The 15770-nt window shown below is 41.4% G+C and overlaps 1 protein-coding gene across 1 annotated transcript in view; it reads right to left on the bottom strand.

The window, feature by feature from the left end:
* RSPO3 (R-spondin 3) overlaps positions 1-15770 on the bottom strand; it is a 97693-nt gene that overhangs the window by 25591 nt on the left and 56332 nt on the right. The window contains exon 4 of the mRNA XM_006027730.3: positions 14520-14717. Within this exon, the coding sequence (XP_006027792.1) occupies positions 14520-14717 (198 nt within the window). The remainder of the gene's footprint in view (positions 1-14519; positions 14718-15770) is intronic.

Below are 15770 nucleotides of genomic sequence, written 5' to 3'. Positions count from 1 at the left end.
GAGATACCACCTACATTGTTCACCTGTCATCTGAGCTAATGGCAGATTTTGATGAAACTTAAACCTTTTTGTTTTAGGTTGGCTTAAGAGCATTAGAAAATAAAATGTTTTGCCTTAGAAATCTGGCTAAAGCTGAAAAAGATTTTGAATCATTTTAATGCACAGTATCTATGTCACCTCTTGACTATGATTCTCTGTATCTAACATGGAGATAATGGTGCTTCCCTAAATTTATAAAGTGTTTTTTATATCTAGAGAAGAAAAGTAAATATGTGGTGTGATTTGAAGCCCTCTCAGCTCAGTAGATAGACTCCAACTGACTTCTATTAATTTTGGATCAGGCCCCAAAAGAGCCAAAAATCATTATTAAGTACAACCCCTCATTTGCAGGGAATATTGAATTGCTTATTCTAAAGGTAGTAGTGGTTGGATCATGCACTGACAGCCCTTCCCTTCCTCATCTGTGCAAGATAAAGTCAATTCCCCAGGGTTTAAACTAAACCCTTCTGGTTTAGGAACACACATTTCTACTTAGGCAATAAACATCTGTCGTCTGCCAGTCATTAATATTAATTATAAATGGTCACTAGCTCATGGGATCCAAGTCCAGCAGCTGAGATTTTTCCAAATCTGACCTTGCTAGAGTTTGTATAAAATGTGTTCAGAAGGGTCCTTCTTAGCTCTAAGCCAACAATAAGTGCAATTTGCAGCCCACAGCATTTAGATTATGTACTTAGAACAAGAGCTATCAAAAAGGGTGATGGGGGTGTGGGAGATAAGAAAGAAAGAAAATACAGCCTGGAAAAGGTGTCCCTTTAAATGTTTAAATCTGTTAGACATTTCTGTAGGCTAGCAACAAGGAGAGGCATTGTCCATAATGACACTTTGCTATCCATTAAACATCACTGTAAATGAAAAGGTTGCGTGAATAAAAGGTTGTTCGTCTCATGTTTCAGGAATGTAGCCTTGTTTCATGTCTGAAGCCTGTTTTTCTTTTAAGTTCTTCAGATGACAAATGGGGAAGAGAATTTCAGAAAGCAAATGGGTAGACGGAAATGCAAGCTTCAGAACAAAGCAGACACTACTGTAGTTATAAATCTTTATATTGGGGCTACTGTACACCATAGATATAGGTATGGGAGGATTAGATTTTAACCAAGAACTCTAAGTAATAGTTCATTTCACTCTTCACTCAAAACCAAAGCAGGGAGGGGGGAGGATCCATACTTAATCATTATAACCAATGCAGAGGGAGCATTAAAAAACTGGTAATGTATTGCCCATTTTTCAGTTGTCCAGCTTTATGCAAGGAAATAATATTCAGATTATTATCATTTTTTTTAAATAAGTTATGAAATGTGATTGCTGTAGTCACTAGAATTCTAAATGATAATTAATTCTTATGGTTTCTTTGCCTTAATTTCCTACAGAGATTATGTCAACAAATTTAGCATAGTTAAAAATAAACATTATTTGTTTAAGGTCATTTTAAAATTAAATTTCTCCATTTCTAAGTAGAGACCAGTGGGCCATATCTTCAGCTACTATAAATTTGACATAGCTCCACCAGTCTATGGAGGTGTATGAATTCATGTTAGCAACTTCATAAAAATTTTCCTCATAAAATTGTCTTGCCTCTCTGTATTCTAGCATATTGACTGTAGGCTGAAGAACATGGTAAAAAGGCTGAGCAAAACTTGATACTTTAAACCTCCCATGGCTTGGACAAAGTGAAAAGGGGGTGGCACTCTAGGCTGTAGCTCCCTGATTCAAGGATCAAGCCGAGGAACAAGTTTGGGCTGCAGGGGAACAGAGTTTTGATGTTGATATAAGTGGGCAAAGAATCAGGACTCCATTGGCATATAGGTGGGTCAAGCACACCCTTATAGACAAGTCCTATGGAATTTAACAGGGATGGAAACAGTGGAGTTCTGTGAAAACTTCGTAGAAACCACAGAAATGTAGGGATGGAAGGGACCCCAAGAGTATAGTCCAGGCCCCTGCTTGGAGGCAAGTCAACTACATGTAGTGACCATATTTGTGTAGTATGTTCTTAAATGACCCCAAGGAGAGAGATTTCATAGTCTCCTTTTTGGTCTCTGAGATGTATTAATCCACAGTAATTTCTGATGTAACACTGGTTAGGACATACTAAAGTTCCATTCTCAAGTGGCTGCAGATGCTTTTCTTTTACCAGCCGTAGTAAGGATGCTGGAAAGTAAGGTGCAGGATGGCGGCCCAAGGAAAGAGAGGTAGTTAGCCATGTTAGTCTGAGGTCAGGCAAAAGGCATGGCAGCATGGAAATTTATAGACTTAATTCATTAAAAAATACATAACTATTTGTAGGCAACAGCCTACTTTATCAGATGCTATGGATGGACTTGCCGAGGCCAGGGGGCCAAAAAAAGCCAATGACAGTGTTGGTGATGGAGCTGAGATGGGAAGTGCATTGAAAAGAGACCAAGCTTAGGTACAGATATTCAAAAACCCTAAGGCAGAATTGCTCTAAGTTATGCAGTTTTCTGTGAGCAGAATAGTTTAGATCAGTAGCAAACTGAACATACATTCACCCTTTGGTTGGGGGGAGAGGCAAGTCTTAGGCTGGATTTCATCATTTTTTAAAAAGTCTATGTGCGCTAAACTTATGTTCTGTTTCAGGTATAGACCAGTTTCTGAATAATCATATTAGTAAAAGTGTAATGTCTGTACCTGGTCCAAAAGTCTAGACAGAGAATTAGTGGGCTGAGTGCAAACAGCAGCTAGAAATCACATCTGTCTCTTCCCTTTATCGTAAAGGGATTTTGGATAGACTCCTTCAGAGCCTGATCCAAACTCACTGAACCTGATGGGAATCTTTCCATTGATTTCAATAGCCTTTGGATCAGGCTCAGAAGACGCATAGGAATTAATTTAATACTTGAATGAGAACTTTTGCTTTCCATGATTTACAGTGCCACAGCAGTATTGCTATACATGGAAGTGTTCCACAGGCAGGATTTAAGTCTGATTAAACACTACTCTATGTGTCACCATTAACTTTGAAGCATCCACTGCCTGTTTTACTCTGTGGCCAACATTCTTCAAATGTTTTGCATTCCATGACCTTGTTTGTTGAACGTACTAATGAATTTCTTCTCTCTCTCCCTCATGCTTCCTTCCAGGACACAAAGACCAATACAGTGAGGGATCCAAGATGAGAGATGGGAGGTGGTAGCTAGAATCTCCCACCACTCCAGGCCATTCCCTTTTTCACCATTATGTGGCAGTGTTACCTGGATGAGATAGATCCATTTACTACTGTACTTTGCTAGAGAGTCAAGATAAGAACTGACAAGTTGCCCCTTCCCAGGTTTGGAAGGATGGGAAGTGCAGAGGCAGCAATGAGTCTGGACTTCCAGAGGAGATGATAGGAACTTTAGGGTAGAGGACAGAGGAGTAAGGGTTCCTGATAGGGCAAGTGGTTGCATTTTTAACCTCTGTTACCCTGTAGTCATATAATCCTCCAGAAAGTGATAAGATACATGGAGCACAGTTAGGGATCCTCAGAGTAAGAGGAACACTTTTGTTAGGCCATGTACTTTGTTAAGCCAGGTGGGGAGGATGGATACAGTGCAGTCCATTTTTCACATAAAAGCACTAACTTCTTTTTCTTTCTCACCTTGCTGGAGTCACCTGATCCTAGCCGTCTTTCCTGCCTGGTGCAGGGGACTGGATGCAATGATCTTCTCAGGTCCCTTCCAGTCTTACAACCTATTAATCTATGATTTGTTCCCTTCCTAGGAGCTGCTGACCATACAACTTTGTGTTTTCAAGTTTTCAAATGATTTCTCTGTTAGTTAATAAAATATGGAAGTCGTTCACTTGCAGCATGTCAAGTACATTTTTAAGAACATGTTCCAGAAGACAAGGGCATCTGAGTGACTCCTGATATGCTCTCATGCCTGCCAGAGCGGGAAAGAAAGGAGGATCAGAAAGGAGAGGAGTTACAGGGGGAAGAGGTGAGTATCTTCAAAAGAAGCCCAGAGACTGGGGACAGCCGAATGGTTAGCCAGTCTAAAGTGATTTGGAAAATTCCTGAGCTGTGCAGTCAGCTTATAACCAAAGACATTTTCAGACATTGCACAGGGACAGCTTAAAGTAATACATATGATCCTGAGCATATAGCATGTGTACACTATATGTATAAAGAGTCGTTGAAAGGGTGGGCCAGTTTGTCTAACCCTTGCACCCAATCCTCAAAATCTCATTTAGGAATTAGGCATAATATGAAGTAACTGCTCATATTAAAACAAAGTTGCCATGAAGAGTAGTTACTTTTAACTGGGATGTTAAGTCCAGATTTTTAGGTGCCTTAAAGATGTAGATGGGCACCTTATAAGACTGTCAAAGTTATGAGGTACCTAACTTGCAGTGCAATCTTTAAAATGGCACTAGGCATCTTTCTGTAGATTTAGGCATCTAAATACTTTTAAATATCAAGTGGATGGGGCCAGATTTTATGCCATACCTTTCAATGGTTGTTTGGCCAAAGATGGCTTTGCAATATCTTTGCACATCTGCAGTTGTATGCTGGTCCATGGGTCAGTGCAACCCCTACTATAAACTCCAAGAGCTCCAGGAGCTGTTCTAAATTCACTGCTTAACCACCTGTGAGTTGCTCTGCAGTTTAGAATAGCCAGGACAAAAATCCCTCAAGTCAGTTCTTCCTTTCCTAAACTCTCCTGTCCATGGCCACTTCCACAGCATGGCCTTATAAGGGCTCTGAGTATGAGCAGCCTAGTAAAGCCTATTCCCCATCTATGCTCAAGGTATTCTCATGAGACAAGTTAAACCATCTTTAAAAATGTTTGCAGCAGCTCAGTTGCTGTGAAAGGGTGACAACTGGAGCCCAGACTCAGGCTTTTAGTCTCAGCTGCCCTACTGGAAGGCTGTTAAAGTTAGGGAGTCAAAACCCCTGGAAAGAAAAGAAACAAACCCCTCTTGGCAGAAACAAACAGAAAATAAACAACAAAACTCTTCAAAAGGCAGATTCCTCAATTATAGTAGCTTGGACTCACAGAGGTCAAAGTTTTGACTCAATGGTGTATACAGAATGTAAACATGAGGATGCAGTAATTAGTTTCATGTTAATTTTGAAGCCTCAGAATCCTAGTGACTAATCCTACTGCAAGGTCATTAACCATGACCACACTAATGCCAATCACACAGAGCACACCCCCTCACAACAGCACCACAGAGCCATGTTACTACGTGGCTCTACAAACATTTTGGTCCTTGTTTTAAATGTCAGTATGTTTGGGGTTGGATGGAGCTCTGAGACTAGCTGGGATTGGAATATCTGACCCTCAGGCTGCCTATACACGAGCAGCGAGGCTCCTCTGACATGCTGTAATTCCAGTGGGTCGAAGCAGACTTAATTAATTGAGTCTGCTGGAGCGTGGTAATTACTGTGCTCCAGCAGTCTCCAGCATCTCATGTATCAACTTAAAAACTGCACTTAAAAACAGTGGCAGGGGCACATTATCTAAAACTCGTTCGATGACCGTTAGATAAAGTGGCCCCCTGCCATTTTTCAGTGTGGGTACGCTGATATATGAAATGCTCTGGGTGCTTTAATTAAAGCACCTCTCAGAACCACTCTAATTAAAATGCCTCCCCCTCACTCCCAGAGCATGTGTATAAACACAATTAGGTAACACTTAAATGTCTGTAGATAAAACGTGATTTGCTGAGGGATCAGTACCAAAAATGTCCAGAATTCCTAAAAGCTATGTTTTTTCAATAAGGAACAGTTATCAGAAATATAGTATGTTTGAGAATTAGGAGTCTGAATCTGAGCCCACTCTAGTCAATTAAAAGACTCCCAATAAGTTTAATAGATTTTGGAAAAGGCTTTGGTTTTTTTTCCAATCCATCCCATGTGGGATGGATTGGGACAGCCTCTTAATTTCCCATCCTTCATGAGTCAGTTCCAATGGTGATTAACCAGGTGTTCATCCATTACTGAAAGTGCACTTGAAGTGAAAAAATGCTATATAATGCTATTATGTTAAGACCTCTGGGAAACAGTGAGTTTTGCCCCTCTCCTGTCCATTTCTATTTGGTGTCCAGAAGAGGCTATGGGCATACTTCGGAGGTTAGTCTCATCATTTTGGAAACACTACTTTAAATACTGTAGCAAAAGCGTGCATTACTGCACAGTTTCTTTTGCTGAGCCTATAGCGGAACCCGGTGAGAAACTACAATTTCAACCGTTTCACAGAGCCAACCTCTACAATAGCAGGTCCAACAGCAGGCCCTCCCTTAAAAAGCATGCCCATAGTTCTGTATTTTGTATTCATGAGGAAGAAATGCATGTCATTGGTGCTATACAAAATACTCTTGATATTGAGGGCCAACATTTCAACATCCTTTGCAAGAAGTGAGTCATTCAAAACGTCCATCCAAAATGCCTAAACAGCTAATAATTGCACAAGCCCAACAACACTCCATTTGCACATGCAAACTGTTATATGCACATGCAAATCATCTCACTGCATGGATAATGCAATGCTCTGCCTGCATACAGATGCAGGGGTTATATTGCTGCATACTTATTTTGTGGCTCTCTGTCCAAAGCCCACTGAAATCAACAGAAAAACTCCCACTGACTTCATCTGGTTTTGCATCTGGTCCTTTGGATTAGCTAAATGATATTGGTGAAATCCTGGCCTGCCTGAACAAGAGTTTTGCTATTAAATTCAATGATGCTTGGATTTCATCCTATATTTTCAAAATACAATTCAATTCTTTTTTATTCCCTGTCTTGTTTATTCTTTGGTAAGGACTCAGTGTGATTTTTCTATCTGGTCTGCTTGGGACAATTTAATTGAATGTTAATGAAATCCATACTCCTAAACAAGAGTGATCAAGTACATACCATTTTTTCCAAAAGAAGCAGCTCTCTTCAGCTCTTCATGTTTCAATTATATGTGCGACTGTGTGGCGGGAGAGTGAGCATAAGTAAAGGAATTTATCACTTAATATTTTAAGCTTGTTGGTATTATGTTACATTGTGTTCAGCTAAAGTAAAATCTACTTTAACCTTGATGAATGGCTTTGGGAATTTTAGCTGAGTAGTGGTTTTGGAAAACAAATGAAAGCCTGATAGGACTCCTGCTATACATATCAGAGCCAACTACATACTTATCAGATCTGGGCCGAAAATATGTTGGAAGCATTACATGGACACACACATATTAATTAAGGATGAATAAACTAGTTTCATAAAACAACAAAACTGGCTTGAATCCTGACCTTCGTTGCTATTCAAACTAAGCCTGGACTTTTTGATTCAGATGTGTGAAACAGAGATTTGGAACCTTTTTTCTTCTGTCTAACTACACTGATTCATATATTTAAACATAACTTATTTCAGATTAAAACTACTTCTTGTCCATATCCTCCTCTTTTCCCTGATTTAACTGTCTTTTCCATTCTGCACTTGGAGATTCCCAAAGAGATTGCTTTTTTTTGTGCACAGGAGAATTACATTACACCCATTTGGTTTTCCTAAACAACTTGTTTTCTTTCTGAATGATAAAAAGATTTGCAGGAGACTGGTCAAATGTTGTAGGGAGTTCTCTTTTCTGCCTGTTCAAACACAGTGCTCAGCACAGTTAGTATATTTGAAACAAAACTGTCCTCTATGAACTTCATATTAGTATCCTGTTTAAAAACAGCTCAAATGGATGAACCCTAAACTCCATGGTTAGTAATATGTAAACTCTGCTGTCCATGTTCATCTATATGGTCTTACACTCAGATGGTAGGCTCTTTGGCTAGGGACAGAAGTTACACATAAACTGATTTAAGTAATCAGAAACTGGTTTAAACTTGTAACAGAACGTAAGTTCAGTGCATATAAACCGGTTTGAAAATGGCTGAAACTGGTTTAAGATAAACCTGGTTGAATGTAGTATCACTTAACTGATTTGGGTCAAACGGTTTATGAAACTTCTGTCCCAGAGCCCTGGAACAGAGCCCATTTTTGTTATGTATTTGTATGAGATATAGCACATGGAAGTCCTGATACATCACTAGCATATCTTTTGTGTAATATTTTTAAATGTTTCAGTTTGATCATGAAAATATGAAAGCATTAAAATTAACTAATAAATACAGTTGGTCAGAAAAGTTATATAGTACATTTTTGTTCTCCCTTTGGACAAACTCTTGTCAGAAATTTTAATGCATGAAAACTTAAGTTTCTTTTTTTCACAAATACTTGCCCATGTATCCTTAATATTTAATTTGTAGCCAGTGAAACCCTTATCTCATACATGTTGGCAAAAAGAAACCATTAAGTGATATGACCATGGCCAAAACCAGGTTTATTAAAATATTAATAACTGCTGATTGCTTGCAGTGTTTGCCATGCTCTATCAATAGTGTTTCCCCAATGTATCCTGAAATACAATGTCACACCTCTGGTAATCACTGCAACATTTGGAGTAACTGTCAACTTGTTGCAACAGTTAACTTTCAGAGAATGATATTTTTATTAGAAAGTAAAAGCCAAAGAAATATCTACTCATGGAAAGAGAAAAGAACTATTTTACTAAACCCAAGGGCACTTGTGTCTTTAGGAATATATTATAAAATCACAGGTAAGGGAGAGAAAGTTGAGATAAGATCAGTTGCTATAGAGGAAGGGTACTGTTGATATGACACTGTTGTTTTCAAAGGGCAGAAATATCAAAATACATATTCAAAAGCCTTGGATGAGGACTGATGTAAAAGTATTCTGCCCAGGATACATGGACAGCTAAACTAGTCCAGTGAAAAAGATTCCCCAACTTTCATAGGCAGCTTGTGGCATTGTCCTACTGTCCTTAGGAATTAAAATAAAAGTATAGTATTGGAAAAAGGGGAGAAAAGCTTTCTAAATAAAGAGTATCAAAATTATTTGTAAACTAACCCACCTAATTTTCCTAGTTTGCCCGCATTCAACTCAAAACTTAGTGCCTCCTCCAAGTAAGACCTTTTATTCCACTCCAGTCAAAAAATAGATTTTACTTTGACAGCAATCCATCCATTCATGTTATCTATCATGCTCATCACAGGCACATGCAAATGCCTCTGTGAGATACCAGCAAGTTAGCTGACTAATATCATGCCTTTTACCTGAACTTCCTTGACCAAATCATAAAGAACTCTATAATGAACAAACATCATCACTTGTCTTCTGCCAATGTCTTAAATCTCTACCAGGCAAGTGACCAGTATGGATAACTATTAGGGATGCACTGATAGAGATTTTTGGGGCTGATTTTTAAGGAGGCATATCGACCAATACCAGTCTGATTTCTGATACACAGCCCGGTAGCTTGAAGAGTAGTGTCTGGCTGGTAAGTCTGTTGTGGTAGAAGGGGAGGAGGAAGAGAATGGGCATGGGGGGGCAGATCAAGGCCCCCACGGTGAGGGAGGGAGTGGGGCTGGGGCAGGGGCAGGTGCTGTCCAGCTGGGGTGGGGCAGGGCAGGACTCAGGATGGGGCTGCGGCTCATATGGGAGGCACGGCGGCAGGGGGGCAGCTCTCACCACAGCGTGCACCCTGGGAGGGCATGGGGGACATGTGCCCCCAGATCTGCATAGGGTGGGGTAGGCTGGGCTGCACTGGGCTGGGGCCAGGGGCTGCACTGGGCTCTTTCTGGTGGGGGCTGGGCCGGGCTATGCTCAGGGCAGGCAGCAGCAGCACTGGAAGCAGGGCTACAGGGGGATTCAGCCACTCCAAAGTTCACTGTAGCCCCCCAACCCCCACTCCCAGCACTGCTGCTGCTGCCCCTCAAGTGCAGCCCAGCCTGGCCCCCATCAGGAAGAGCCTGGTGCAGCCCCGGCCCCAGCCCGTAGTAGCAGCCTGTCCCATGCCGCGTGCAGATCTGGGGGCACACACCCCTATGCCCTCCTGGGATGTGCTCAGCAGTGGGACCCACCCTTCCCCCTGCCCATTCTGCATACCCCCTGGATGAGCTGTGGCAGCACCCTGTGCCCCACCCCAGCTAGGCAGCACCTGCCCTGCCCCGCCCCTTTCCCAGCATCAGTCCCACTCCCTTCCTCACTGCAAGGGCCTTTATCTGCTACCCTTTACCCCCTGGATGAGCTGTGGCAGCACCCTGTGCCCCACCCCAGCTAGGCAGCACCTGCCCCAGTCCCTGCCCCATACCCACTACCTCCCTCACCATGGGGGCCTTGATCTATCCCCATATACCCCTTCCCTAACCCCTCCCTTTCCACCACAACAGACTTGTCAGTTTGATGCAGCTTTCCAAGCTGCCAGGCTGTACTTCTCACCGCCAATGTGCTGCACTGCAGCTGCGCGCATGCACCAGGCATTTATCAGCCAAATTATTGGCCACATCAGGCAAAAGAAGCCAATTTCCGATACACTCAATTTTCTTTATATCTGTGCCAATCTGATATTGAACCGAGGTATTGGTGCACCTCTAAAGACTATGATAAAAAGTTTGAAATGTAAGCCATATGAGGAAAGGTTTAAGAAACTAGGCATGTTTAGATTGGTAAAAAGGAGGTTAAGAGAGAATATGATATTTGTTTTCAAATAGCTGAAAGGACATAAAGGAGGAAAAAAATTGCTTTTCCTTATTTCACAGCACAGGACAACAGGCAATGGGTTTAACTACAGCAAAGCAAATTAAAAACAAGCATCAGGAAAAAGTTGCTACTATAAGGACAGGGGTGTAGGTTGTAGCCATTAAGGACAGTAGGACAATGCAATAATCTGACTATGAAAGTTGTGAAATAATTTTCACTGGAGGTTTTCAAAAAGAGGCAGGACAAGCATCTATCTGGGTTGATATAGAAAAAGTTATTCTGCATCTGTGCATGGAATTGCACTAGAGGAGTCTTGAGGTCCCTGCCTACCCTACTATTTTATGACAGTTGCATTCAACAAGGGACCAGCATGTGCAGAACTAGCTAACAATGGCCTTATGACCAGTATCATTGCTAATACAATAGAGCCCAGATCTTTTGCATCCAAGTGGTTTGTAACCTCCTTCACTTGCAGTAGGTTGCTGAGTAGATTTAGGTTGGACATCGCAAAGAACTTCATGGTTAGGGTTGCCAGAATCTGCAACAGGCTTCCAAGGGAGGTGGTGCTCTCCCCTACCTTGGGGGGTCTTCAAGAAGAGACTGGACAAGCACCTGGCTGGGGGCACATGACCCCAGCACTTTTTCCTGCCACTGGCAGGGGGTCAGACTCAAAGATCCATTGAGGTCTCTTCTGACCCTAGCATCTATGAATCATGGAAGAGCAACTCAGCTGTTTGCTGCAGCTTTTACTTCAAATGGTGCCACTTTTCCACTCAGCTGGAACACATCAGTGGTCCTGCACAGCTGATTGAGGAAGAGGTGCCTTTGAAACAAAAGCTGCAGCAAACAGCTGGAGCACCTCAGCAGTCTCACACAGCCATTTGTAGTTATGTATACTCCCAGTTACTTTGCAAACTTTCTTCACCATTAGGTTAGAAACCCAACCTGAAAAGTATCCAGGTTCTACCCTAAGTCTGGCCTGTTGCACAGTAGGCAATAAGGAAGCTGTATTTCAAAACAATGTATACATTACAAAATAAATCCCAAACTTACTTAATTCTTTCTTAATAGTAAGTCCAGTTTAGTTTATTCCCCAAAGTTCCTTCCCCTGCCAACCCCCCATTTTTCTTTGCTTTTTTTTTTTTTTACTGTGTAGCTCTCTGAACATATTTAGTCATGAAGCTATAGCCAAGCTCAGTTTCTTTTATATTCAATGTGTCATTCAAAGAAAAACAGAGCTACATGTTGATGACTGTAAAAGCTTGGTCGGACCTACACATGAAATTTAAATGACCAAATTAAAATAACAGTACATCTTGCACAAGAATGCAAGATCGTGACTGGGACCATGCGAAATAAAGTAATCCCAATTGATTTCATCGCCTGTACTAGCTGCAAAAGTACCCAATGTTTTATTATGCTAAACCATTCATAAATATCTGCATACCCCTACTGGCTGTATCCTGGTTGACACATTCCCCCTTAATTAAGGCATGTTTCTCAGAATAGCCATTCAATGTCTGTCTGAGGTTTTCCAAATGCCTCAGACCACCACCATGTGAACTATTGTAAATGTAAATTCTGCCCCATTGTTAAAACAACAGCCCAGAGTACGGTAGTCCATTCAGTCAATCAAGATCCATCTTCAGTCAATCAAAACTCATCCTACTTGATTACTGCGTAACCTCCGGACTGGTCAAAAGCTTGCAAAAACAAGTTTCACACCTAGACATCCAAAAACAGGTTCCTCGCAGTTAGCAATTGTAATGTGGTGGTCTCTTAACTATCAAGAAGGAATGCTTTGAAGCTATACAATTAAACTGTATAAGAATGAAATAAAGTTGTCAGCAAGGTATGCACACCAGGAAAGAGAGAGAGAGAGAAAAATCAGAAATCATTTCTGCACCCAGCCGTTCACCTCTTGGGCGACGGATCATTGTTTAGTGAAGACTGTAAAGACAAGAACTGCTTTCTGCCTGCTTGGGAGAGAAAAAACTTTTGCTGGGACTTTTGTGATAGCTCATTTACTGAATATTAAAAAGGAGTCTTTTTCTGTCATTTAGTTTTATAGCTTGTTTTTGGTATTGTTATTAAAGATTTCTGCTATTAATCGAATGAGGTGTCGTGTCAATCCTTAGCTGCAGTAGGCTTAAATCCGGCTTTTAAATGCAACCATTTTGTGCAAGAGGCGGCAAGTTGGGAGGGCAGGCAGAAATAGCCTGAAGATTAAACTGAAAAGCTTCATTTCCCCTTTTCCAGTGAAAAAGAAAATGTCGACTTTTTGCCTTAATTCTCAGTTTCCTAGGTTGTGTCACCATAATCCAACTCTTAATGTTATTTTAACCTTGTGTTTTGTGTGTGAATTTTCTTGGGTTTATTAAAGATTACCGTTTCTTTTTTTAAGTCCATCTCCTTATGGAAGTGCATGAAAGTAGATTGACAGATGTTCATGGCTACTCTTCTACAGGATGGTGTACATAATTGTGGATTTTAGAACTTTTAAGAAAGCAAGTGGCTTCATCTTGCCCTCAGACACAAAAATCCCTCAGAGACCAAATCTTTTGTAATGTATACTTTATCTAACTTCATCGACTTCAAAGGAGTTGCTCACTGGGTATAGAGGGGCAGAATGTGGCCCATTACTTGCTCAAAAGGGAAAGCGGGGGAACTTTATGCACTTTGCAAAAACAGATCTATGACATTAAAGGAATTTTGAGGCATGCAATATTTTGTAAATATGATTTGGCACAAGTGCTGTAAAGTCTATAAAACAAGAATTGGTGGTAATATACATAAGGAAGTTTCTTTACAAGTACTACATGCAGGGCTGGATTAACCCTTTAGTGGGCCCTAGGCAAATTAACTCGTGGACCATGGACCAGTCGAGACCCCCCCTCCCCAGCCCGGTGCTGCTACCCACGGGGAGCGGGGCTTGGAGCCGCTGCTAGGAAGCAGCCACCATGGCAGCAAGGCTGATGGAGGGGAAGGGAAGGGAAGGGAAGGGAGGCAGACAGGGCCATTCACACGGCTGCTGTGGAGGGAAGGACCAGGACCCCCCTGCAGCACAAGGCCCTAAGTATATGCGTACTTTGCCTGTGTGTTAACCCCACCCTGACTACACATGAACAGCAGACACTTTTCAAAGTGAAACGTTCTGTCCAAACTGAAGTTGTTGCCAAAACACCATGAGCAAAATACATCATCATCATCATCACCACCACCACCCAGAGAAAACCATTATTTACAGTTCAGAATGAAAAGTCAGTCCCTATTTTCCTTTGCTCAAGCTCAACAAAACTGTTGACAGAAAAAAATAAAAACTGGACACAACTCCTGGTTCTTGCAAGCTGACTGAAGAACTCTGGAGTTCTCCAACTATGCAACAGCATACTAACCTCATTGTGGTGCCTTGGATCTGGGGGCACTGAATCCAAGATGCATGTTGTGCTCTTGTTTCTTTCCAGCAGGTGGGCAGGGAAAGTGCATGGGGCCATGATTTTGCCTCTTCAACGCACTACTAGGCCAATATGGGTTAAGGAATGTGAAGTCTGCTGCTCCGGTAAAGCAGCAGGAAACTTCCATCCCCATCTGCAAGTATTAAGCATGCAGGGACAGAACTAAGACTCCCTGACCTCATTTCTTCCCTGTGGTGCCCCTTAATGGGTTACCTGGTACTCACATTAATGAACTAGCAGTTCTGCTGGTAGGACCACATGATCTAGACCTTCTAGGTCACATGGAAGTGCAGCTTGTGAGTGGTCTGAGGGCATTACTTACTCTATGCAAGGGCATGAGTCACTCAAGCCAAACTAACCCTTACAGCAATGGGAGCTTTGGTGAAATAAGTAGTGCAGGCCCATGCTTTCAGATGCAAGCCATTAAACAAGCACAATACCAGTCTCATATTATGATGATGATAACATAGTACCTTTTCCTTCCTTCTGACATCTTTTTCTCTGTACAATACATTTTCTGCTTTCGCTTGTAGTGGGGCATGGATTGCCCCTTGCTGAAGGCTGCTGTACGATTTCTCTGACCCTCACTTCATTTCCTCTTTTGAAACCACACGTTTTTCCTTTCTTTGTGCAAGGGCTCCACGGGCTCCACTCACTAGCTTCACAGTGCACTGTAACAAACATTTGACATGCTGAGCCAGGTCAACAGCCTTAAGTAAACACAATGCAAACAGTATATTCATTTTACTCGGCATTAGGCCTTAATGCCCATGCCCAATTTCTTTGTCTCCAGAACAAGTGTAAAATAAGTTTAATGCCATATACATCCTTTGTTTATGACAGTGGCACCGAGTCTCTTGCTGTGACCTCACTCAGGAATTTACCACTAGTTGGCTCACAACTACAGGTGATCTCACTTCTGGCTGGAGCACATTAAGGATATTTATTTTTTTATGGGCTTCACCACCCATGTCAGATCCTGACCCCTAGTTTGGAAACTGCCAATGTAGAGAACTACTGAGTGTCCCTAAGGATGATAGATTTAATGATCTTATCCATTTTTCCATTGGTATGTTTTTTTCCCCAATTTATTAACCAAAAAAAGTAACTAACATAAAGCACTTTCTAAGTTATTCCCTTTAATTGTTATGTAGATCACTTTTCTTTGCATATTAGGCATGAGGCACTCTGAGGCACTTCTGCTAAATAACGGGCCTTTATGTGCACAACAAGGATCTGGTTTTCCACTGCAACTGTAAATGATTTTTTTCTGAGTTGAGACTGACTCATTGTTAAAGCAGCTAAGTCCTAGGCAGTTTGAAACAGACATTAAAGAAAAGGAAATGATTCTTCAGGCTTCTATGCTAGCATGAAAGTCCTCACTTGAGAATGAAATCATGAAAACCATCATCACCGGTTGACCTAATTATATACTAGGAAAGACAGATGCAAAACTAGCATACATTACTTTTATTCTTTTTGAAATTGGAAGAGCAGTGTCTCTCCTTCAAAACACATACGGTGAGTGTTATGGGCACACGAATGTGTGGGTGTTGAGTTCAATCTGTGTCAGACAGTTCCTTTGTGCTTCTTGGTTTCATAATATGAAGAAACACAAGAAACTTATATAAGGCACCAAATCAGTAATGGCAACTTATGATTATCTCAGTTCTCCAGGTCCTAGAGTCAAATGATTACATTAGAATCTCAGCTTTCTTTTTCCC

This window comes from Alligator sinensis, unplaced genomic scaffold, assembly GCF_000455745.1.
Source record: "Alligator sinensis unplaced genomic scaffold, ASM45574v1 scaffold257_1, whole genome shotgun sequence".
NCBI classification, from domain to species: Eukaryota; Metazoa; Chordata; order Crocodylia; family Alligatoridae; genus Alligator; species Alligator sinensis.
This window is presented reverse-complemented; position numbering and strand designations above follow the sequence as displayed.